This window comes from Macaca nemestrina, chromosome 7 (assembly GCF_043159975.1).
Source record: "Macaca nemestrina isolate mMacNem1 chromosome 7, mMacNem.hap1, whole genome shotgun sequence".
Classification (NCBI taxonomy): Eukaryota; Metazoa; Chordata; class Mammalia; order Primates; family Cercopithecidae; genus Macaca; species Macaca nemestrina.
Window position 1 is genome coordinate 26734237 of NC_092131.1, and position 24711 is coordinate 26758947.

Sequence of the window (24711 nt, forward strand, 5' to 3'; positions counted from 1 at the left end):
TCTGTGAGCCACTGTGTCTGGCCTCATAGATATGTATTTTTAATGTGCAGCTTGCTTCTTATTTATATGATGAGAAGAGAATAAATGTTGCATTATTTTAGTTGAAGAAGTTTGTCAACATTTTGTCTTTTAAATTTAATTCACCCATAAGTTTGTATCATTTTCCACTCTGCATTTAAACAGATAACATTCTTTAATAGAGACCGAACCATTTACAAACACTTTATGCTCCTCCATGTGGCCTGGGGAGTGCACTTGGATGTTGGCAGTGCTAAGTTCTTCTACCTATGAACTTTGAACTCTGACTTTGAGCTTTCATAAATGAAGAAGGCTATCCAGCAAAGCAGATGTAGAGCAACTCTTCACGTCTGCCTACTCTCACGGGTGGTGACAGCACCTCCTAGAATAATGTTGCTTTGGATTTAACAACGGTTGGGCAAAGGAGGTCAATACACAGATGGGGGACAAGAAGGGTGGTGTCAAAGGGAGGCTAAATCATTGGTTCTGGCTTCATCTAAGGAATTCTTATGAGAAATTGAGGGAGAGACTGTCCTGGGAAGTCTGATGAGACATGTAAGTTAATAGGCTGCAAGAATCATTTCTGTCTGGTGTGTTTCTTTCCTTACGTTTACTGTTACTCCGTGACTGTTCCCAAGGTGACTTGAAATCAGATGGCCCTATCCTTTTTGAAAAGGGAAGCTTGTTTTCAGTCCCCTGAGTAGTTTGTAATGGTGAGAGGGCAGGGAGGTGGTACAATCTACCACTTACCAACTTTTTACTTTTTTAATTTTTAAAATTAAAAAAAAATTGTTTTTGAGACAGAATCTCACTCTGTCACCCAGGCTAGAGTGCAGTGGCACGATCTTGGGTCACTGCAACCTCTGCCTCCTGGGTTCAAGTGATCCTCCTGCCTCAGCCTTCCGAGTAATTGGGACTACAGGCAAGCGCCCCCATGCCCAGCTAATTTTTAAATTTTTAGTAGAGACAAGGTTTCACCATATTGGCCAGGCTGGTTTCAAAATCCTGACCTCAGGTCATCCACCTACCTCGGCCTCCCAAAGTGCTGGGATTACAGGCGTGAGCCACTGCACATGGCCTAACCCTTTCCAATTTAACCGTCATCAAATGGGACAAGCAATCTTGGAGAGTTTTAACTAAAACAAAAAAGTGCTGCTGGGACCCATAGAATGTGGAAAATTCCATTAGTTGGTGTTTTCTGGTTGTATCCTTTTCAAAAAGGATAGGGCCATCTGATTTCAAGTCACCTTGGGAACAGTCACGGAGCAGAAATAAATGTAAGGAAAGAAACATAGCTGATAGAAATGATTCTTGCAACCTATTAACTTACGTGTTTCATCAGACTTCCCAGGACAGTCTCTCCCTCAATTTCTCATAAGAATTCCTTAGATGAAGCCAGAACCAATGATTTAGCCTCCCTTTGACACCACCCTTCTTGTCCCCTATCTGTATACTGATCTCCTTTGCCCAAGCATTGTTAAATCCAAAGCAACATGGATGTGTATGACATGTTACCTACATTAGAGACCAATGCAAAAAGGTAAAGAAGCATGACCAAGTTCCAGGCCCACACATTGTCTGGCAGTGTCTTTGTATTCCCTGGTCTGTGAAACAGGAGCAGAGCAATGAGTCATTATCACAATGTGCTGACTGAGAGGTACAGGGACATGTCAGTTACAGGGGCACTGCTGCGGAGAGAGGCCTTCCTTGTGTTTCAGCTGTGCTGCCTGTAGAGGGAGACACTGCTCCTCAGGTAAGGATTTAGAGTGCGGCATCGTCAACTATGAGTATGTCGAGTGGGCCCTAAGTCTCTGGCAAGAGGAAAAAGGAGAAAGATAGGTTTTCAAGCAGCTCTAAGAAGGAGGCTGTGCCTCATGTCTCAGATCAAAACTACTTAACTTTCTTCCTCTTTCTTCTCCATTTGTTTTGTTCCATTGGTTGACAATGACCCTTCAGTTTGGCAGATTCTTGGCCTCACTCACTGACCTAACAGATTTACTAAGTGTCTGTAATAAGCACCTAATGACGCAGGTGTATTTCATTAAGCTTCTTTTTTTTTTTTTTTTAATTCTTCACAGGAAGGTCATTTCTATCTGGCAAAGAACAGAAGAGCTTTGGTTTTAGGTCATGTTAACCTGCCTCATATTCAAAAGAAAGGTTTGTCCCTTGCCATGTTTTGACTTTGAGGATGAGTCTGCTCTGTCCATTTTGGGCCATTACTGCAGAGCTCAGCTGCCCAACAACTGGACTTATCTAGGTCTCAGGGGAGAACATAGACGTATGTAGATAAAACATGTAACTGGCCGATATTCATGTTAATAACTTCAATCCTAGTGTGAAGGCATGTGTATCTGACTCATGGGAGAACCTCTTACGCTTACTTTACACAAAGTAAAAACTAAAATTCTCTGTTGATTTACTAACAAAATCAGGCCCAGATTCAGGTTGGCCAAGAAACTACACTCCATAAAGAGAAGGGTACCTAAACTTTAAAACTTGAACTTCTAATCTTCTCCTTCTAATCTCTGTTGCCAGTCTTTGAAGGCAAGGGATTGACATTGATAAGGGCACTGACACTATATATTATGGTTAGTGGGTTGTGTTGTTGGATTAATGGGATTTAACCTAGCTACTGGCTGATGGTGGCCCAGATACAGAAGTACACGTAGAAACTTCAAGAGAGAAAATCACAAAACTGGTCAAACTTCCATGAGATATTGGGTATCACCAAGACAGATGTTAAGTCCCGTATAACATTGGAGGTTGGAAACACATCACAACAGGACAGGACAGTCCCTTTCCCAGCTAAAGAGTCATGAGGACAGAGTGACTCACAGGAGAGCTAGAAAGGTTCCCAGCAAGATAAGGAGGCAAACTTGATGTGGGCCCCAATACCCCAAGTGTGACTAAGGGCATTTTGTAAGACCAAGTATTTAGTGGTGTCACTTCCTCTTTATTCTAGAATCCCATGAGTTTTTGAATATTCTTAATCACAGCTGGTGGCTGTTGTACCCCGGTGCTGGGCAATGTCCATCCAGGGCAAGGGCACCTTTTTCTAATTTGTGCAAAGATTCGATATGGGCTAGCTGTGACCCTAGCTGTGACTTCAGAGAATCAGAGAGGAGTTATATGCCTGTAATTGGGTCAAATGGTTTTTAAATTTTTTTTAAAGATACGGGGGTCTCCCTCTGTGGCCCAGGCTGGAGTGTAGCGGCACAATCATGGCTCACTGCAGCCTCAAACCCTTGGGCTCAAGCGATCCTCCTGCCTTAGCCTCCTGAATAGCTGGGACTACAGGGGCATGCCACCACACTTAGCTAATTCTTAAATTTATTATTATTATTATTATTATTATTATTTGTAGAGACAGGGTGTTACTGTTTGGTTCAGGCCGGTCCTTGAACTCCTGGCCTCAAGTGGTCCTCCACTCTCAGCCTTCCAAAGCATTAGGATTACAGGCATGAGTTATATGCCTGTAATTGGGTCAAATGTTAAAGGGGGACCAGGGCTTGCCCGAGATCACTGATAGTTCATGGGAGAGTCCCACCAGGATGAGACTCTTGTGCAGGTGGAGTTGGAGCTCTAAGGCAGAACTTCACACCTTGAGCTCTAAGTCTCAAGTTTGTTGCAAGTGTGCCTTGAGGAAGCTGGCCAAGGTCTGGGGAAGCCAGAGCCTCTGTACTTGTCACCTGTGGCTGGGAGTACCCTTGTTCATTTACCTAGTGTGTGTGCAATATGATTATATTCTCCGAATGCCATGATGTGAACGAATTTGGGGAGCACTGCTGTAAGATATTACTTTACAAAGGACTTGGGTTTGATATCGTGAAGGAAATGTGTGGTCTTCCTTATACGTGGTTTCTGGAACCAGCACACACTAATATTACACAATGATGAAGTGGAAAAATGTTTGCTGAAGAACTCTGAGTTACAACTGGCTTCTAAGCTGGAAGTCATGGAGGACCCTGCAGTGAACCGGCGCTGGTTGCTGCAAAGAGCAGCTCTGGAACATAGCACAGAATATGAGCTGCTTCACTCAGAGCTATCAGCAGCTGTGGTAGTCTCTAAAATGGACCAGGCCACTCTTACTCCTCCCAGTGCTGGCACTGTGTGCCTATGACATACTCTCAGCTACTGATGACACGGTTATGCTGATTCTCTCCTTGAACTGCCTCCCAAGCCCTCCTCCTTTTTTATTTTCTTTAATCATCTCTCTCTCTCTCTATTAAGAGCCAGGGTTTCCATATATAGTTGTGCAGTGCACAACCCACACAACTCTATGCTAAGAGCCTTGATGCTCTCTATTGTCTACTGAATACAGGTCAAACTTTATAGCCTGTCATGTGAGACCCTCAGATGATGATGCAGCTTCAATCTATCTGAGTCAGTGAAGAGGCTGGCCAAAAACAAATGGTCTCCTCAAAGGGTTTAACTGAGGAAAACGTACAGACGATTTACAAAGAGGTGGGTGGGGTGACAGGAACCAATCAGGGATGGTGAAACACTTAGGAATTAGTCACAGCAAAGCGGTTACCACTCCTAAAGCTGAAAGAACAGAAAAAAACAGGGAATGATACTGAACCCCAGAGGGAACTTGGAGTCACAGAAGACAGGACCTGTAACTATGGAGCTAACACTGCCGGAGCAGCCAAGAAGCAGGGAGGGAACCAGGGATAAATGCTCACCTACCTGTCTCTGCCCTTGTAGTCTGATCTCAAGCCAGAGCCCCTGTGGCCAAACCCATTGGAACACAGAGGACAAAAGGGCATGCATGATGCAGTCTATAGTGGTCAGTCCCTGCAGGGCAGAAAAGTTGGAGAATACCTGTAATTGGGTCAGTCACAGGGAGAGTAACTGGTACATTGCCTTCCCTCCTTCCAGCCCTCTCATCCTGTATGCTGATTCCTTTTCCAAGCAGTACCACAGCCCTCACACTTCTGTCATTTTGTTCACGCTCAGGCCTCAATGGAATGCTCTTTCCTGCACCCTTCTATGTTTATACATTTGAAATCCTACTCATCTTTAAAATCCCAGCTTAGAGGTGACCTTCTTAAAGATTTCTTTGATCCCTCAAGCAGAATCCTCTAGAGCAGGGACATCTATGGCTTGCAAAGCCTAAAATATTTACATTTTTTTTTTTTTTTTGAGACGGAGTCTCTCTCTGTCACCCAGGCTGGTGTGCAGTGGCACGGGCTCACTGCAACCTCTGCCTCCTGGGTTCAAGCAATTCTCCTGCCTCAGCCTCCCAAGTAGCTGGGACTACAGGCACAGGCCACCATGCCCAGCTAATTTTTTTTTGTATTTTTTAGTAGAGACGGGGTTTCACCGTGTTGCCCAGGCTGGTGGCGAGCTCCTGGGCTCCAGCAGTCCACCCGCCTAGGCCTCCTAAAGTGCTGGGATTACAGGTGTTAGCCACCATGCCCGGCCAAAATATTTACTCTTTAGTCCTTTACAGAAAATATTTGACAGTCCCTGCTCTAAACTTGTGCTATTCACTATGGTATCTGTGAGCCATGTGTGGCTACGGCACATCTGAAATGTGGGTAGTGAGACAGAGAAACTGAATTTTCACTTTTACTTCATTTTTATGAATTGAATTTCAAGTTAAAAAAAACACACAGGCCTGTAATCCCAGCACTTTGGGAGGCCGAGGTGGGCAGATCACGAGGTCAGGAGATCGAGACCTTCCTGGCTTACACGGTGAAATCCCGTCTCTACTAAAAATACAAAAAATTAGCCGGGCATGGTGGGGGGGCGCCTGTAGGCCCAGCTACTCGGGAGGCTGAGGCAGGAGAATGGCGTGAAGCCGGGAGGCGGAGCTTGCAGTGAGCTGAGATCGTGCCACTGCACTCCAGCCTGGGCAACACAGTGAGACTCTGTCTCAAAAAACAAAACAAAACAAAACAAAACACTCAATTCAGTTATGAAAAACTTGTAAGTCTGTTTAGATCAATTTGGGTTTGTAAGTCCTTTTTTTCAAGTGTACATTTTACAAACTTTGAATATGGCTCAAGTATTTCTGAAGAAAATTTAGTTTCCAAATTGCCATGTGTTTTAAGTATACATGGAATTTTCAAGACTGAGCAAACAGAAGGGAATGTAAAATATCTCATTAATAATTTTCATATTGATTTCACATCAAAATGATATTATTTTATAATAGTGAGTTAAAGTATATTATTAAAACAACTTTCACTTTTTTCTTTTAGCCTTAAATTTTTTTTTATTCTTATAGATTCAGGATTAATGTGCAGTTTTGTTACATGGTTATATTGTATAATTGTGAGGTTTGCACTTCTAGTCTACCCATCACCCGAATACTGAACATTGTACCCAATAGGTAATTTGTGACCTTTGCCCCCTCCGACTCTCCCCAGTATCTATTATTTCCCTCTATATGTCCATGTGTATCCCTTGTTTAGCTCCCACTTACAAGTGAGAACATGTAATGTTTGACTTTCTGTTTCTGAGTTATTTCACTTAGGGTGGTGGCCTCCAGCTCCATCCATATTGCTGCAAAAGACCTGCTTTTATTCTTTTTTAGGGTCGCATAGTATTCCATGATGTATGCATACCATATTTTCTTTCTCCAATCATTTGTTGATGGACAGTTAGGGTGATTCCATGCCTTCACTATTGTGAATAGTGCTGTGATAAACAAAGAGTGCAGGCATCTTTTTGATAGAATGATTTCTATTCCTTTGAGTAGGTACTAGGTGGGATTGGTTGGTCAAATGGTAGTTCTACTTTTAGTTCTTTGAGACGTCTCCATACTTTTTCTGTATTCTCACCAACAGTGTATAAGCGTTTGCTTTTCTCCACATCCTTGGCAACATCAGCTGTTTTATGATTTTTAAATTAATAGCCATTATGACTGGCATGAGATGGTATCTCATTGTGGCTTTAATTTGCATTTCTCAGATGATTAGTGATGTTGAGCATTTTTCATGTTCGTTGGCTGCTTGTGTGTCTGAAGAAATGTCTATTCATCATTGTTTACGTCCTTTGTCTACTTTTTTTTTTTTTTTTTTTGAGACAGAGTCTTCCTTTGTTGCTCAGGTTGGAGTGCAGTGGCATGAATTCGGTTCACTGCAACCTCCGCCTCCCCGGTTCTAAGAGATTCTCCTGCCTCAGCCTCCAGAGAAGTTGGGATTACAGGCGTGCACCACCATGCCTGGCTAATTTTGTATTTTTAGTGGAGATGGGGTTTCGCCATATTGGCCAGGCTAGTCTTGAACTCCTGACCTCAGGTGATCCACCTGCCTCGGCCTCCCAAAGTGCTGGGATTACAGGCATGAGCCACCGTGCCTAGCCATCCTTTGCCCACTTTTAAATGGAGTTATTTGTTTTTTTCTTGTTGAATTGAGCCAAACAAGCTCAATTCAGGCAGGCCGTGGTGGCTGATGCCGGTAATTCCAGCACTTTGAGAGGCTGCTGCGGATGGATGGCTTGAGTCAGGAGTTCTGAGACCAGCCTGGGCAACATGGCGAAACCCCATTCTACAAAAAAGTGCAAAAAATTAGCCAGGCATGGTGGTGCTCTCCTGTAGTCCCAGCTGCTTAGGAGGTTGAGGTGGGAGGATTGCTTGAACTTGGCAGGTGGAGGTTGCAGTGGGTGACAGAATAAGTCCTTGTCTCAAAAAAAAAAAAAAAAAAAAAGGCTTAATTCAACAGTTTTTCTTGCATATGAATGACCTCTGAGCTTTTAAATGGAAAGTTGACACTGAGTTTTAGTGAATGGCAGGGGTTTTGGGTTTGTAATACAAGTGCTTTTTTTCTTATTAAGTTTTTCCTTGTAGGTTCTGGGTATCAGTCCTTTGTTGGATGCATGCTTTGCAAATATTTTCTCCCTTTCTGTAGACTATTTACTCTGTTGATTATGTCTTTTGTTGTGCTGAAGCTTTTTAGTTTAAGTTTCATTTTTCTGTTTTTGTTACATTTGCTTTTGACATCTTAGTCATGAATTCTTTGTGTAGGCCAATTTCTAGAAGAGTTTTTCTTAGGTGTTCTAGGATTTTTATGGTTTCAGGTTTTATGTTTAAGTCTTTAATCCTTCTTAATATTTTTTGTAGCGTGAGAAATAGGGGTCAAGTTTCATTCTTCCACATGTGGTTATCCAATTTTTCCTTTACCAATTATTGAAAACAGAGTCCTCTGCCCAGTGTAACTTCTTGTTAGCATTATTGAAGATAAGTTGGTTGTTGGTATGTGGCTTTATTTCTGGATTCTCTATTTTGTTCCATTGATCTATGTGTGTTTTTGTATGTACCAGTACCATGCTGTTTTGGTTATAATAGCCTTGCAGTGTAATTTGAAGTCAGGTAGTGTGATGCCTCCAGCTTTGTTCTTTTTGCTTAGGATTGACTTCTATGGAGTAACACTGCTCTATAGTAACATTCAGAAACTGCAATGATTTTTATACTGCAGTGACACATCTATCTTCCTGTCTAGATTCAAAGTTTTTTTAAAGTCTGGGACACAGTTAAAAAAAAAATTCTGATGTATATGCTCTGCTTGCAGAAGGTACTCAATAAATGAATAACAAGTCAAACAAATGCTCAATTCAAACACTTTCTTGCATGTAGATGACTAGTTCTCTGGGCTTTTAAATGGGAAGTTGAGACTGAGTTTTACTGAATTGCAGGAGTTTTTAGCTTGTAACCACAAGTGCTTCCTTACTGTAATATTGATGACTCAATGAATAGGCTTCTTACAGAGAAAATGATGGACGGTGGACTCTTTTTTACGATCTGTAAGAATTTATATAAGGCCATGTCTAATTTTTAACTACAGAGGATGACTATATCATAAAGCAGAAAATTGTCAAATGTTCATGCTCTAACGGGGATAAGCTATTATATTTGAGAGGATACATTTTTTAAAATTTCAATAGTTTTTGGGGAACAGGTAGTGTTTGGTTGCATGGAAAAGTTGTTTAGTGGTGATTTCTGAGATCTTTGTGTACCCGTCACTCAAGCAGTGTACACTGTACCCGTTGTACTCTTTAATCCCTCACCCACCTCCCAACCCTTCCCCCTGAGTCCCCAAAGTTCTTTATATCATTATTATGCCTTTCATCCTCATAGCTTAGCTCCCACTTATAAGTGAGAACATATGATGTTTGGTTTGAGGGAGGATACATTTTTAAGGGCTCAGCATCAATTAAACATATCATAGACATGAAAAATAATATATCAGAAATTCAGTTCAAATCCAGGCACGTATTTATTGAGCACCTACTATGTGCCAGGGATTGTTTTAGGCTCTTGGGATGCACCAGTGAATAAAACTGACAAAAATGTCTGCCATTGTGGAGCTTATGTCCCATTATGTTTATTATAACATGATAAATAAACAGTATATTAGGAAATGATAAGTACAGTAGAAAAAAAGAGGAAAATAGAGCAGGGTGAGAGGACCAGGAATACAGCATGGAACAAGTAACAAATTTAAGTTAGGGTGGTCAGGACAGGCCTCACTAAAAGGTGCCATTTGAACAAAGGCTTGATGGGGGTGAGGGATTTATCCATACAGCTATCCAGGAGAAAAGCATTCCAGACAGTGATGAGACAATGTCACAGGTCTGGTTGGGGAGTTCATAAGTATGACCAAAGAAGGGCAGGAAGGCAGAGCATCAAGAAGAAGTCAGCAGGGAGAAGATGTGTAGGGGATTAAAAAAAAAAAAAAAAAAAGAAAGAGAGAGGCAACTGGGACCAGATCATATGGGTCTTGTTTAAAGACTTTGGCTTTTTGTTTTTGAGACAGAGTCTTGCTTTGTCACTCAGGCTGGAGTGCAGTTTTATAATCTCGGCTCACTACAACCTTCGCCTCCTGTGTTCAAGAGATTCCCTTGCCTCAGCCTCAGGAGTAGCTGGGACTACAGGTGCCCACCACCGTGCCCAGTTAATTTTTGTATTTTTAGTAGAGATGGGCTTTTGTCATGTTGGCCAGGCTGGTGTTGATCTCCTGGCCTCAAGTGATCTGCCTGCCTTGACCTCCTAAAGTGCTGGGATAACAGGCATGAGCCACCATGCCCGGCCGACTTTGACTTTTGATATGAGAAAACTGGAGGGCAGAGGAATGACCTTATCTGACTTAAGTTTTAAGAGAACCACTGTAACTGACCTGTTGAGAATACACCAGAGGTTGGCAAACTGTTCTGTAAAGGGCTAGAGTGATTAGGCTTTGTGGGCTATACAGTTTCTGTCACAACTATTCAATTATTGTAGCACAAAAGTAGCCATGCATAATATGTAAATGAATGAGTGTGGTTGTGTTCCATTAAAACTTTATTTATGAGCACTGAAATTTTATATAATTGTCATGTCCCTCAAAAGATTTTTTATTTTGATTTTTTTTCCAATTGTTTTAAAAATATAAAATCATTCTTAGCTTTTAGGATGTACAAAAGCAAGCAGTGAACCCAGTCTGGCCACTGGGGAGTAGTTTGTCAACCCCGTGAATAGATTGTAGGGGGACAGGAGAACAATGGAGACTATTTAGTAATCCAAAGAAAAGAGATGGTGGTAATCCAGACCAGGATAATGGCAGTGCTTGTGTAAGAAGGGGCCATATTCTAAATATATACTGAAGGTTAAGCCAAAAAGATTTGTTGATGGTTTGGACGTGGAGTGTGAGAGAAAGAGAAGAAACAAGGCAGACTTCAAGATTTTTGGTCTGAGCACTTAGAAGGATGTATTGCCATTGACCAAGATGGAGAAGGCAGTAGACAAAGTGAGTTTTGGAGTAGAAGACTAGGAGTTTGGTTTTGGACTTGTTGATTATGAGATTCCTATTGGATAATAAAGTGAAGCTGGTGAGGAGGCAGATGGATATACAAGCCCAGAGTTTGGAGAAAGGTCTGGTCTGGAGATAAGACTTTTGGGAAGCATTGAGTGTAGATAGCATTCAAAGTCTTATGATTGCATGAGATCACCTAGGGAATAAGTGTTGATAGAAAAGGCAAAAGAGAACCAAGGACTCAATCCCAGAGTATTTTAGGAGGTTGATGCAAAGAGAAGAAAGCAGCAAAGGCCATTGAGAAGGAGTGGTCAGTGAGGTAACTAGAAAGCCAGGATACTGTTGTGTCCTCAAAGCCAAGGGAAGAAAGGATGTCAATGAGGAGGGAGTGAACAATTGGATCAAGTATTGCTGATAAGTAAGATAAGGCCTAAAAACTGACCATTAGATTTAGCCATATGGATTCACAGATGCCCTTAATAAGATCACTTTCCATGAGCTATGGGATTGAAAAACTAATTAGAATGGATTTAACAGAGAACGGAAGGGAAGTACTTTGCAAAAGTGAATAAAGATAACTCCATTTTTTTTTTTTCTAGTTTTGTTGCAAAGGTGCCAAAGAAATAATGGGGGAAGAGTGAAATCAAGCCAAGATTTTTTTTTTTTTTTCTGAACATGAGAAAAACGTTTGTATGCTGATTGGGGGCACCATATAAAAAGGAGAATCCAATTACAGTAACTTTATTATTTTATAATACCTCAAAGAGGGAAATCTATACTCCCTTTACTAGGAAATGGGCATCAATGTCTACAATAATCACAGTAGGTGTATTATATACACATAACATAAAAATACTCCAATCCAGGCCGGGCGCGGTGGCTCAAGCCTGTAATCCCAGCACTTTGGGAGGCCGAGGCGGGCGGATCACGAGGTCAGGAGATCGAGACCATCCTGGCTAACACGGTGAAACCCCGTCTCTACTAAAAATACCAAAAAAAAAAAAACTAGCCGGGCGCGGTGGCGGGCGCCTGTAGTCCCAGCTACTCGGGAGGCTGAGGCAGGAGAATGGCGTAAACCCGGGAGGCGGAGCTTGCAGTGAGCTGAGATCCGGCCACTGCACTCCAGCCTGGGTGACAGAGCAAGACTCCGTCTCAAAAAACAAAACAAAACAAAACAAAACAAAACAAACAAAAAAAAAACTCCAATCCAGTTAGACTAACTAGCTGTAAAAAGTTTTTAATGTTTAATTTACAGTTTTGCTTGCAACCTTAGAATTTACAAGGCCTTTTTGGTGATGGATTGTATGGCCCATTTCTGTTAAAGAAGCTGACCTGATAACTTGATTTTCCTTTTCATTAAACTTCCCCCTAACAGAGGCATTCAGTATCATTTTACTGACCATAGAGCTATCATCATTAGTCTTATTTATCCATAATTTTATTAGCAACAAAGTCGACAATGATTCTTCCCTTAAAAAATATTTCTGTATGTTATCACTAATACCAGTTTCTCCATTTCATCCTCCTTTTCCTTCTTAGTTTGTTTAGAACAAGCACAATCAGAGGAAATATAGGTTACTAGGAAACAAATCATTTTTTTTTTTTTTTTAAGAGACAGGGTCTTGCTTTGTTGCCCAGGCTGGAGTGCAGTGGCACCATCTTGGCTCACTACAATCTCTGCCTCCTAGTTGGGACTACATGTGAGTGCCACACCTGGCTTTTTATTTCTATTTTATTATTTTTTTTTTTTTGTAGAAACGGGGTTTTGCGATATCGCCTCGGCTGGTCTCGAACTCCTGGACTCAAGCAATCTGCCTGCCCGCAGCCTCCTAAAGTGCTGGGATTACAGGTATGAGCCACCACACCCAGTCAAATCAGTGGTTAAATCATTCAATTTATAAGTTTCAATTTAACCTTTTGTTGACAACTCTCAGAGGACTTTGTAATTGAAAAGACAGAATCAGCCGGGCGCGGTGGCTCACCCCTGTAATCCCACACTTTGGGAGGCCAAGGCGGGCGAATCACGAGGTCAGGAGATCTAGACACCATCCTGGCTAACGTGATGAAACCCCGTCTCTACTAAAAATACAAAAAATTAGCCGGACGTGGTGGCAGGCGCCTGTAGTCCCAGCTACTCGGGAGGCTGAGGCAGGAGAACGGCATGAACCCGGGAGGCGGAGCTTGCAGTGAGCCAAGATCGTGCCACTGCACTCCAGCCTGGGCGACAGAGTGAGACTCTGTCTCAAAAAAAATTAAAAAAAAAAAAAAAAAAAGAGAGAAGAAAAGGCAGAATCATAGAAACAGTAATCAGGTTCTCAGCAGACTTTTCAAAAGAGGTTTCCAAGCATCCCTGTGGAATTAAGACCAACATTAGAGAATCGACTGATTTTCCAGCCTGCTGGTGTCTCTCTGTGCTCAGATTTTGAATAAATGAATGAATTGAGCTTCATTTTTCAATTAATTGCTATTTAATTTAGTACATCTTAAGAGAGGTACATAAAAGTACTTTGTGTAAGACAAAGGTGAAGATTGCCTCAGGTATATTTGAGAAGCTTTGTTCAATAAAATCTTAAGAAAATAAGTGAATTAGATGTTTCTGGACATTTCTTTCAACCACTGATTTTGTTGCGCTGTTAACTTACGAAACAGTTATAGAGCCTTTCTCTAGAACTCGTGGATAATGCTAAGCAATTGCTCTAAGAGTTAGCTATGTACGTATGTAATTCTTAGCCCCTACGTTTCCTTTTCAGCTGACTGGGACAGATGAAAAGCATCACCAGCCACAGGTTTCTTTCTGGTTCTGTGTGATTACCATCTCTAAATCCTGAATCACTCCAACTTTCCTACCACTATACTCTGCACCTATTCTCTGTTTCATATCCTATCTATGATGATGATTCTTGAAAAGTTTCTCAATATATCCTAGATGCAGCATCCACCACCACTGGCCCTTTTCTCCCTTTTGATGGTGGCAATGGGCGCACAGAAACTGTACTTTTTAGGAGTTGGACAGGGACAGAATGGAATAGGTTGGACAAAGTATATTGGGATTAGAATAAGATGGAGGCGTTGGTGTAGGTTGAGTGTCTTCCAGATGTAATACAGGGCGTGGCTGCAGGGTGAGTGGGTTTGAGGAGAATTGATGGATACCAAAGAGGCTGGATGGGCAAATAGTTAAAGAAGCAGGAGAAAATACTTCAACTTTCTCCAAGTATTGCTCCCATGAGTGGTTCAACTGTACTAATTAAAATGAAATCAAGTAGCAACTTGGATGTCTGGGAAGACCTCTGAGAGCCAAAGGTGTGTGCTCACTCTTTCCTTTCCGCCAGAGTTGGCCTGCAGATGATGAAAACAGGTGTGATGTCAGGCATCTCCTCTTTCATCCGGACCATGGCATTGGTTGCTCAGGGAATCTCATTTCTCCAACATTTGCTGAAGCTATTAATACTTCCCCCAGTTTCTTTCCTGTCAGAGCGCTTGAAGAACACTTTGAGAAATCAGAAAAATATCTGAGAGCGAATAATGTGAAATGGTTCTCTTCGTTATTAATAACAAATCACGGGAGTTCCATATTCCCACGGATCTACAAATCTTGTGTCAATATCTAGTTTGTAAGTGTCTCCATTTGTCCTCTATCATTCCAGAGGTCTTTTTCACATGATGTCAGGGGAACTGAAATGGAATGTAATAAAATTTAAACCTGGGATTTGCTAAAAAGAAACAGAGGTGGTATTAGTCTTGTTTTTCTCAAACTTTTACCTCATTTCTTTAATATAGCTCTCGCTGAGCAACTTGAAAATTCTCCTGGAGAATTGAGGCTTGGACTTTTTGCAGCTGCCCTTGGGGTCAATCTTTAAATTGCAGTGTCTATGGTGAAAGAGAAAATTGAGTCACAGGAAGGAATAAGTTATGAAGAGATTTTTGTCAAAATATTTCTCTTCCAATAGGCAGATAGATAGTGCTGCTCTTGACAGCAAATTTCTTTTTATTTATTTATTTATTATTATTATTATTATTATTATTGTTTTCAGATGGAGTCTCACTCTGTTGCCCAGGCTAGAGTGCAGTGGCACGATCTCGGCTCACTGGAACCTCCTCCGCCTCCCAGGTTCAAGCTATTCTTGTGTCTCAGCCTCCTGAGTAGGTGGGATTATAGGCATGTGCTACCATGCTCGGCTAATTTTTTGTATTTTTAGTAGAGACGGGGGTTTCACCATGTTGACCAGGCTGGTCTCTAACTCCTGACCTCAAGTGATCTGCCCGCCTCAGCCTCCCAAAGTGCTGGGATTACAGGCGTGAGCCACTGCGCCCAGCCTTGACAGCAAATTTCCTAAATACTAGAATTCTGTGTTGAAACCTCATTATTGTAAATAATGCTGCAATGAACATAGGAGTGCAGATACCCCTTTGACATACTGATTTCAAGTCCTTCCAATATATTCCAGAAGTGGGATTACTGGATCATAAGGTAGTTTTGTTTTTAGTTTTTTGGGGAACCTCCATACTATTTTCCATAATGACTGTACTGATTTACATTCCTACCAACAGTGTACTAGGGTTCCTTTTTCTCTGTATCCTCACCAACACTTGCTATCTTTAATCTTTACTCAGTGAAATACCGTTCAGGTTTAAAAAAGAGCAAAATCCTGTCATTTAAGACAACATGAGTAAATCTAGAAGACATTATGCTAAGTGAAATAAGCCAAGAACAGAAAGACAAATAGCACATGACCTCACTTATATGTGGAATCTAAAAAAAGTTGATCTGATACAGGTAGAGATTAGAATGATGGTTACCAGAGGCTGGGGGAAAGGGCGGAGGGAGCGGGAATGGGGAGTTACTGGTCAAAGGGTACAGAGTTTCAGCTAGGCAGGAGAAATATGCTTTGCTCTCTCTAGCACAGCAGGGTAACTATGGTCAATGATAAAGCATTGTATATTTCAAAATAGGTAAGAGAGTAAATTTCAAATGTATCAGCACAAAAAATGTCAAGTAAGTGAAGTGATGAATATGTTAATTAGCTTGATTTAACCATTCCACATGCATACATACATCAAAGCACCACATTGTACTGTGTAAATCTAGTATGATTTTCCAATTAAAATAATATAAAATTTAAAAAATTCCATTACAGGCTGGGCAGGGTGGCTTACGCCTGTAATCCAGCGTTTTGGTAGGCTGAGGCAGGCAGATCACTTGAACCCAGGGCAACATGGTGAAACACTGTCTCTACAAAAATTAGCCAGGAGTGGTGGTGTATACCTGTATTCCCAGATACTTGGGAGGCTGAGGTGAGAGGATCGCTTGATCCAGGAACATCAAGGCTGCAGTGAGCAGAGATGTCACCACTGCCCTCCAGCCTGGGCCACACGGTGAGACTCTGTCTCAAAAAATAAATAAAATAGAGAATAAAAATCCCATTATGGTGAATTATTAATACATCATTACATGGTTTCCATACCATGGAGCTGTTTCTATAGTGCTTCATGACTTGAATCCCCCCAAAATTGGTTACAAAGAACCATGTTATTGTTTTTTTAAGACCAACAGGCATAGGACTGATATATATATATATATATATATATAGACTTTTAATTGTGTGCTGTTAAATAATGATGGCTATTACCTTCTTAAGCCCTCTCCATTGAAAATACTTCAACAAATGAAACAGAATACTCCAAAATATTTCTAAATTTCCAGGAGAAATTTCAAAATTATACTAAGTGATTGAAGGTGATAGATTTGAAGTTGCTTATACAAAGAAATTTTTCTCTATTCTGTTGAAAACTTTTTATTTACTAAATTCATATGAAAAACAACAATTAGTTGCTTAATTTTCCTTATGCAACTTATAGCTATGCATTTATGGGAAACAAGTATTCTGACAGAATATGACTATGCTGCCCAATGGAGTAAATTATATAGGGGTTTCAACTTCTTAATGTTCAGCTTACCAGATGTTGCTACAAGATAAGCACTTTAAAACTCACTGACTTAAGCACAACTCAAAATTGCAAAATCATGGGAGCAAACCAAAAGCCCATCAATCAACGAGTGGATAAAGAAACTGTGGTACATATATACGGTGGAATACCATGCAGCCAATGAATTAACAGCATTTGCAGTGACCTGGATGAAATTGGAGACTATTATTCTAAGTGGTGTGTCTCAGGAATGGAAAACCAAACATCGTATGTTCTCACTGATAAGTGGGAACTGAGCCCTGCGGACGCAGAGGCATAAGAGTGATACAATGGACTTTGGGGACTGGGGGGAAGAGTGGAAGGAGGGTGAGGGATAAAAGACTACAAATATGGTGCAGTGTAGGTGCACTAAAATCTCACGAATCACCACTAAAGAACTTACTCATGTAACTAGATACCACCTGCACTCCAATAACTTATTGGAAAAAAAAAAAAAACCAGCCCAACTCACTGGCTTAGATTTATCACATCCCAAAAAAAATCTAAATTTCATAATTTCCTGATTATTATTCAAGTCACATCACTGTGATATCTGCCTTCCCTACTAGAGCGCTAAATACACGATAACTCAATTAGCCATTCTGCAAATTTATTTAAATGCCACATCTTTTATTGTTATTTAAAACATAATATTATTATGATAATTTCCAGTCCAGTATTTTTAAAAGGTATGTACATATTTAAAAATCAGCAGTACAGAAGAGTACCAGTTGAAAAGTTTCTACTTGTATTTGTCTGCTTGGGCTGCCATAACAAAATACCACAGCCTGGCTGACTTCAACAACAGAAGTTTATTTTCTTACAGTTCTGGAAGTTAGAAGTTCAAGGTCAATGTCCTGTGTGAGGGTTGATTTCTGGGGATACTTCTCTTCTTGACTTGTTGACCTCTGCCTTCTTGCTGTGTGCATGGGAGTGGGGAGGAGGGACAACTCTTCTTTCTTTTTTTTTTTTAAATTTCATTTTCAATTATTATGGGTACATAACAGGTATATATATTTATGGGGTACATGTGATATTTTGATACAGGCATGCAATGTGTAATAATCACATCAGGGTAATTGGGGTATCCATCCTCTTAAGGATGATAATTCTACTGGTTTAAAGCCCAACCCTTGTGACATCATTTAACCTTAATTGCTCCCCTAAAGGCCCAATCTCCAAATACAGTCACATTGGGAGTTAGGGCTTCAGCATATAAATTTAAAGGAGACATAACTCAGTCCTGATGTCACTCAATCCCTAGTCCAAATTCCAGAGAAAACCACTTCAAGCCATTTTCTAATTTTAGTCACTGTAATTGTATTATATACTTATGTACTTGTTTTCTGAACGATAAATATTTAGACATATCTTTTGGCTGCATATAGTGAAGATTAGGAAATTACAACTGGCCTTTGAACACTACAGTCTACTTACAGGCAGATTTTTTCTATCTCCGCTACCCCGAGACAGTAAGACCAACCCCTCCTCTTCCTCCTCCTCCTCAGCCTACTCAGTGTGAAGGCAAAGATGAAGACCTTTATGGTGATCCACTTCCACTTAATGAAGAGAAAATATATTTTCTCTCCTTATGATTTCCTTAATAACATTTTCTTTTCTCTAACTCACTTTATTGTAAGAACATAGTATGTTATACATATACAAAATATGTGTTAATCAACTGTTTACGTTACTGGCAGGGCCTCCAGTGATCAGTAGGCTATTAGTGGCTAAGTTTCTGGGGGGATGAAAAGTTGTATTCAGATCTTCAACTCCAGTTTGTTTTTTTTTTTAATTCTAGAGGCATTGAAGATGTTGCTCTATTGTCTTCTAGTTTATACTGTTATTAATATCTTTTCCATTGTCTACTTTTCTTTCTTGATTCTCCCTCAAGCATTTAAGGTTTGCTTTCAGTGTTCTGACATTTTATAAGTACTGTTCTGCCCATGTGCCTTTTCATTCATCACCTTTCGCACTAAGTGGGCCCTATCACTCTTTACCAGCTTCGGAAAACTTTCTCCTTCTGTTCCCTTGATGATTATGTCTTGTATGTTTTCTTTAGGATTCCTCTTGGACAGATGTTTGGCTTGGAGATGGATCCTCTACATCTTTTAACTTCTGTCTGATATTTCACAACTTTGTTTACTTGTTCAACATCCCAAGAAATTTCCTCACTTTAACTTCCACTCCTTTAGGTAAATCTCTTACTTTGGCAATCTCATTTAAAATTTTCCAAAACTCTTTCTAATTTTTGATTACTACTATTGTTTTAATAGTAATTTTTATTGTTTTGGGGTCTGATAGTCTCTCCAATTTCTCTGAAGTTATTTAGTGAAATTAAACAACAATATTCTGTTTATGGATGATCTATTTTCTCTGGAGAAATATTCTTTTGTTCATTCTGGCTGTGTGTGTTTGTGTGTGTGTGTGTGTGTGTCTGTGTGTGTCTGTGTGCTATTGATGTGAAGTTTATTTCTCTCAAATATCTGGCAATTCTTGTGTCTTGTTTACATTTTTGAGTGAAGAATGAGAATGGCTAACATCAGCAGATTGTGTAGATCATTTCCCCCATGATGTTTCTCCCTGACTTCATGTGGGGGTGGCGGGGGTTGCTGATGATAACACCTCAATGATCAGGCTTCACTTATATGTGAGGGCAGGAAGTGGGCCAGTGGGAGGAGTTCCCTGTTTACAGGAATCATTCACTTTCTTTGGGAGATATTAATTGCAGCAAACCCTGCATATGTCAGTTATTCAAACTGAATGAAGTGATGGTAGATGGGAGGGTCCAAGTGACACAGACTTTCAATTAATTGCCCTAATTAACCCTCAATCCTGTAACCTTCAGGCTTGGAAAGCTCATTGGGACTCTGCAGGGAAGTACATCCTTCTGCAGCTGCAGCCTTACCCTGTCAGTATGTTCTGGGCTGTAACCTCCTCTACAGTGAGTTACCATCAACTCAAGGCCATAGACCTTTCATCTTTCAGAAAGCTATCAACATGTTTGCTTTGCTGGTGGTTCTATTTCTCACGTTCACCATGCAGTTTTGGCTTGGTCTCATTTTAAATTTCTTCCCTGTCATGTCAGTGGGATTTGAAAGAAAGTCAGTCTACCACTAGGAACTGGAACTTTTATAGCTTTTAAAACAGAATGCATTGATGCCAACAAGTTTCTATGGCGCCCCTTAGGTACTCGGAATGAATGAGAATCACTCAATTATGTTATGAAACAGTTTTCTCCCAAAGTAAGAGCATCTGTTCTCAAACTTTTATTGTTTTTTAAAAAAGTATTGTGGTTACAGTTTTCTTCTTTTTGCCCTTTTTCTTTATTGCCACTCTCATGGTGCTGCCTTGTAATACCCTCTCCTCACTGGCTGCTTCTTTGATGCAGTAGATTATCTTTAAAGCAGGAGTCAATAAATTTTGGGGGTGTTTTAAGAGACACTCTCTTGAGAAACATGCATGAGCTTTAGAGAATGAATTGTGTGACCTCCACTGTGACTAGTCTGTGGCCATTTATCCTCAATGATTTGGGTTTATCTTCAGATAATTGAAAGGTGCTAGATAACATGAACTCTGAACAGGACTTAGAGGTTTATTGTCTTCATTAGCACACTATTTAAATTGCTAGTGTCAATACCAATCATTTACTTGATATATTTGGTTTTATTGTTTTTTCTCTTAGTGATCCCTGTCAATTAATCATAATTCAATTCACCAGGAGTAAGTTTTTCACATAAAAACCACTTATGATCAAGACAGAATGTTATACTTAAGTTATTAATTGGCTGTCAACACTTTATTTATTAATATGGATTCATTAGCAAATGTGCCAATTATTTTCCTTGTCTTCAGTTTTAACACATACAATAGTAACCCCCAAAGAAACTCACAGGTTAACAAAAAAAGAACAACACTCTAGGACTTGGCACCATTGTTCCATAGGAAGAAAATTTATTTCATGTTGTGAGTGCAAATTTTAGTAACAATTCTGTTGAAGTCACTTTTCTGGGACTCTGTTTCCAAAGCATTAGTTCAGCTGTTCAAGATGAAACACACTATCTATCAAGATGTGATATTTTGAAATGTCACAGGAGAGAAACATATGACAAAAGGCAACACATTTGTTTAATTTCATTAGTTACAAGTGAACTTCTAGGTAAGTCATGATTTTAGATGTTTATAATAGTTTTATTAAGATGTGCAAGTCTCAATGATAGTGATGAATGGGTATGGCTGTGGAGAGATTCCAGGTGAGTCCAGCAGGGACCATCTGTGGGGCCCCATTAACCTCACTCCACAATCTGAAAACAACAAAGAGCTTTTATTTCATGGTGTGGTTTATGAGCATTCAGAAGTAATGCCATCTCTGCTTGGAGACTTTTCTAACAGGACGTTAGAGGGCTATCATCACAGGTAACCTGGAGAGTACATCTGTAGATAAAGATCCTGACTATTTTAAGTAAAGAAGAATTACTGGGGAAAAGAGGTTTTATGTCCAGTGATAAATAGGGCTGGAAAGAGCTGGCAGTTTCAGAAAAGAAGAAACCTCTCTTGACAGCTTTAGTATCATACTGTGGGCTGGAAATGGCAAAACCCATCCCTAAAGACAAGCGAAGTGTTTTGAAGTGACTCTTCATGGTGAAGTGGCAACTCTAAATAACCAAAATTTGCAACCATAGTTTATTCTTCTATATAAACACGAATCTGTTTTTGGCCTGATAATTATAGCTGGATAGATCTAGTAATTAAATGAATGATTCAGATCCAGGCGAATATGGTTACTCAATTGAATTTTTGGTTCAGACATCGTAATCAAAAGTGAAACAAAGGAAAAATTTCCTGGGTCATATGTCAAGGCTTCAAGGACTAGGAGACAGCAGCCCTACAAAATAGGAAAAACAGATTCTACTTACTTAGTGCTGTTCTTTCTCTTTATCTTAGAAATACGTTTTTGAGGGAAAGGGTTGTACTAGAGTTTTAAAATTGGAAGAGACTATTGGACTCCTTCATTTCTACAGATTTCTGAGGTCCAGTGATTTGCCCAAAGTCCCATAGTTAGTGTCCAGCCTGTTTTATTAATCAACAGGGGATTGAGTGTGCTCTGCCCATAATTCCCACTTATTGCCACTTAGAAAGACTTTCTAGGGTTCACATCTTTTATGCTGTGAGGCTGGCCAAGAAGAGCAATTCTTAGTTTGCTAGGCCACATAAGCTGAAATCTTGCCAGTTTTTCCAGGCAACACATCATAGCTTGCTCACATCAGGTGGATTCTTGTCAAGAGATGATTAATAGGTTGAGTTAAAAAAACAAAACAAAGCAAAACAAAACTTAAAGCAAATTCTTTCCCTCCTTCATGTCTCATAATAGCTGTTTCTTGTATGACAGCTAGCTGTGTTTGGCTTTTCAGTTTTAAGGTAATCAAGTTCTCTTTGTATCAGGGAACATCTAGTTGAACTGAGCCAACGTGGGACTGATTTTATCTTGTGGTCACCAACCAAATTAATAGCATTTTCCATCTGCTGAATCTTTAGTATGAAACGCTATACGAAACTGAGAAGCTCTATATTGACATGGCTCAGTTAATATTTACTGAACATCCTACACGATGTCATCACTGGACTTGGTATCAGTAAAGTCTTCTAGATAGTATGGATTATTTTGATTTCACCTGGGATTCAAATATGCTGGTAGCCTAACTTCCTTCTTGGAGGCAATGATTAGGTTAATACTAATCACTCTCCAGAGATAAACTCTTGCCCCATGAAATATTGAAACATCGCCTGCACAAGAGTGAGGGCAGCTATGTGTTGGGGGTGTCATGAGATTGGAATCCATATTCAAGAAACTGTTATTGTGTAAGCTCCCCTACCATTGTGAGTAGCGTAGTGTTAACTTACAAAACCGTTTGCATATACTCTTCTGAGATTTGGCCCTGCTTCTTTGGGGTTAGATGGGAGTTTTCAAGTAGTTCATAGACATCTTGCATGTTGTGGAGATTCTTCCTCATGTTGTGGGTAACCTTTTCAACCTGAATATCAGTGCTGTTCTTTGGAGGAACCCTCTGCCCCCGGTATGCCTGAGCCTGGCGTTTACAGATGCCAAACTTGCTGAGTAGGATGAACACATCCCTCTGGAAGGCCTTGGTGAAAATAGCATAGAGGAATGGATTGGCACAGGAGTTAAGTGGATAGAAGAGGACCAGCAAGATTTTGGAATTGCTAACAGTGATGAGAGGCTTGTTCAGAATTGCTGACAGAGCATAGAACGAGATTGGGGCCATGCACATGAAGTCGGTGAAGATCAACACAGCCATCCTCTTGGCGATTTTGGTATCTTTGTCCCCTGGGTTGTACTGCGGATTCCGGACTGTGATGTAGATCTTCACATAACAGCAGCAGACGATGACAAAGGCAACTATGTTGAGTGTCAGAACAAAAACAATATATGCCAGAGCAAGAGGGGTCTCGGTGTCCATGGGCAGGCAGATGCTGACTTTGGCATAGCTACTTATTCCCACCAAAGGGAGCAGGGCGAGAAGGAAGCAGCAAACCCAGCCCCCAACCATGATGGCACATGCGTGCCTGAGGCGGATCTTCCGGTCCAGGCGCATGGCGAAGGTGATGGCATACCAGCGCTCCAGGGTGATGACCGTCAGTGTATACACCGACAACTCGCTTGCAAAGACAGTGAAGAAACCAGCCGTGTTGCACCCAGGGCCTGTCTGCCAGTCGATGGCATGGTTGTAGTACTCAGAGTGAGTGTAGAGGTCTACAGAGGCAATGAGGAGCAGGTACATCCCCATGCAGAAATCTGCAAAGGCCAGGTTGCACATGAGAAAGCGGGGGACGTTCAGTTTGTAGTGGCTGGTGAGAAGAATAAGCAGGACAAAGACGTTGCCCAGGAGAGCCAGCAGACTAACGAACCACACCACAATTCTCAGGAACTTGTAGCCCATTATGTCTTCACACGGGTTGAACTCATCGGACTTGGGGGTACACACCATGTCTTCATTGTCCCCACACACGGTGTAGTCATAATGGCTGTCAAAAGCTTGTAGAGTCTCTTCCTGGGGGTTTTTGAGCTCCTGGCCAAAACCAATGATCTCATCCTCTTGTTCTTCAAAGAAGACGTAATAATGAGCATTGTTATGAGCATCCTGGAACTTGGACTTTTCCTTGTACCCAACAATGCTGTCATCCAGATTCTCTTCATATTCCTGGTGGAGGGGGCTATTCAAGGCATTCACAGATTTTCTCTGGCGCAAGCTCTGCATACTGCTCTCATTACACATCAAGGACTCAAGGATTCTGCAAGGCAACAAAAAAGTCAGTGCTAGGCTGGGCGCGGTGGCTCATGACTGTAATCCCAGCACTTTGGGAGGCCAAGGCAGGAGGATTGCTTGAGCCTAGGAGTTTGAGACCAGCCTGGGCAACATGGCGAAACCCCATCTCCATAAAAAATGCAAACATTAGCCGGGCACGGTGGTATACGCCTGTGGTCCCAGCTACTTGGGAGGCTGTGGTGGGAAAATCACTGGAGCCTGGGGAGGTCAAAGCTGCAGTGAGGCGAGATCAGGCCACTATACTCTAGCCTGGGTGACAGAGTGAGACCCTGTCTCAAAAAAAAAAAAAAAAAAAAAAAGAGTGCTTGCTTAAAACCCATGAATGGTTCCCACATTTACAAAAATATGCAAACTACTTACTATGATGTACATAATTCTGTAAGGTTCTACAGGATCTGGGCAGGCCTGTTTCTGTGACATCATTTCTATGACCTCCCCTCCCCTACTGTGATCCAGTGGCATTGGTCTTATTTATCTTCTGCAACCACTTCAAGAACAGTGATTAAAAAACAAAAACAAACAAAAAAACCCAACAAAGTGGCCAGGTGTGCTGGCTCACGCCTGTACTTAGCCAGGCACGGTGACTCAATCCCAGCACTTTGGGAGGCTGAGGCAGGCGGATCACTTGAGGTCAGGGACTCGAA

At 41.0% G+C, this 24711-nt stretch overlaps 1 protein-coding gene across 1 annotated transcript in view; it reads right to left on the bottom strand.

Annotated features, from left to right (window-relative positions):
* Nucleotides 1–20132: 20132 nt before the first annotated feature.
* LOC105467648 (thyroid stimulating hormone receptor) overlaps nucleotides 20133–24711 on the bottom strand; it is a 181973-nt gene continuing 177394 nt past the window's right edge. Inside the window, exon 11 of the mRNA XM_011717347.2 lies at nucleotides 20133–24032. Within this exon, the coding sequence (XP_011715649.1) occupies nucleotides 22619–24032 (1414 nt within the window). The 3' untranslated portion in view covers nucleotides 20133–22618. The remainder of the gene's footprint in view (nucleotides 24033–24711) is intronic.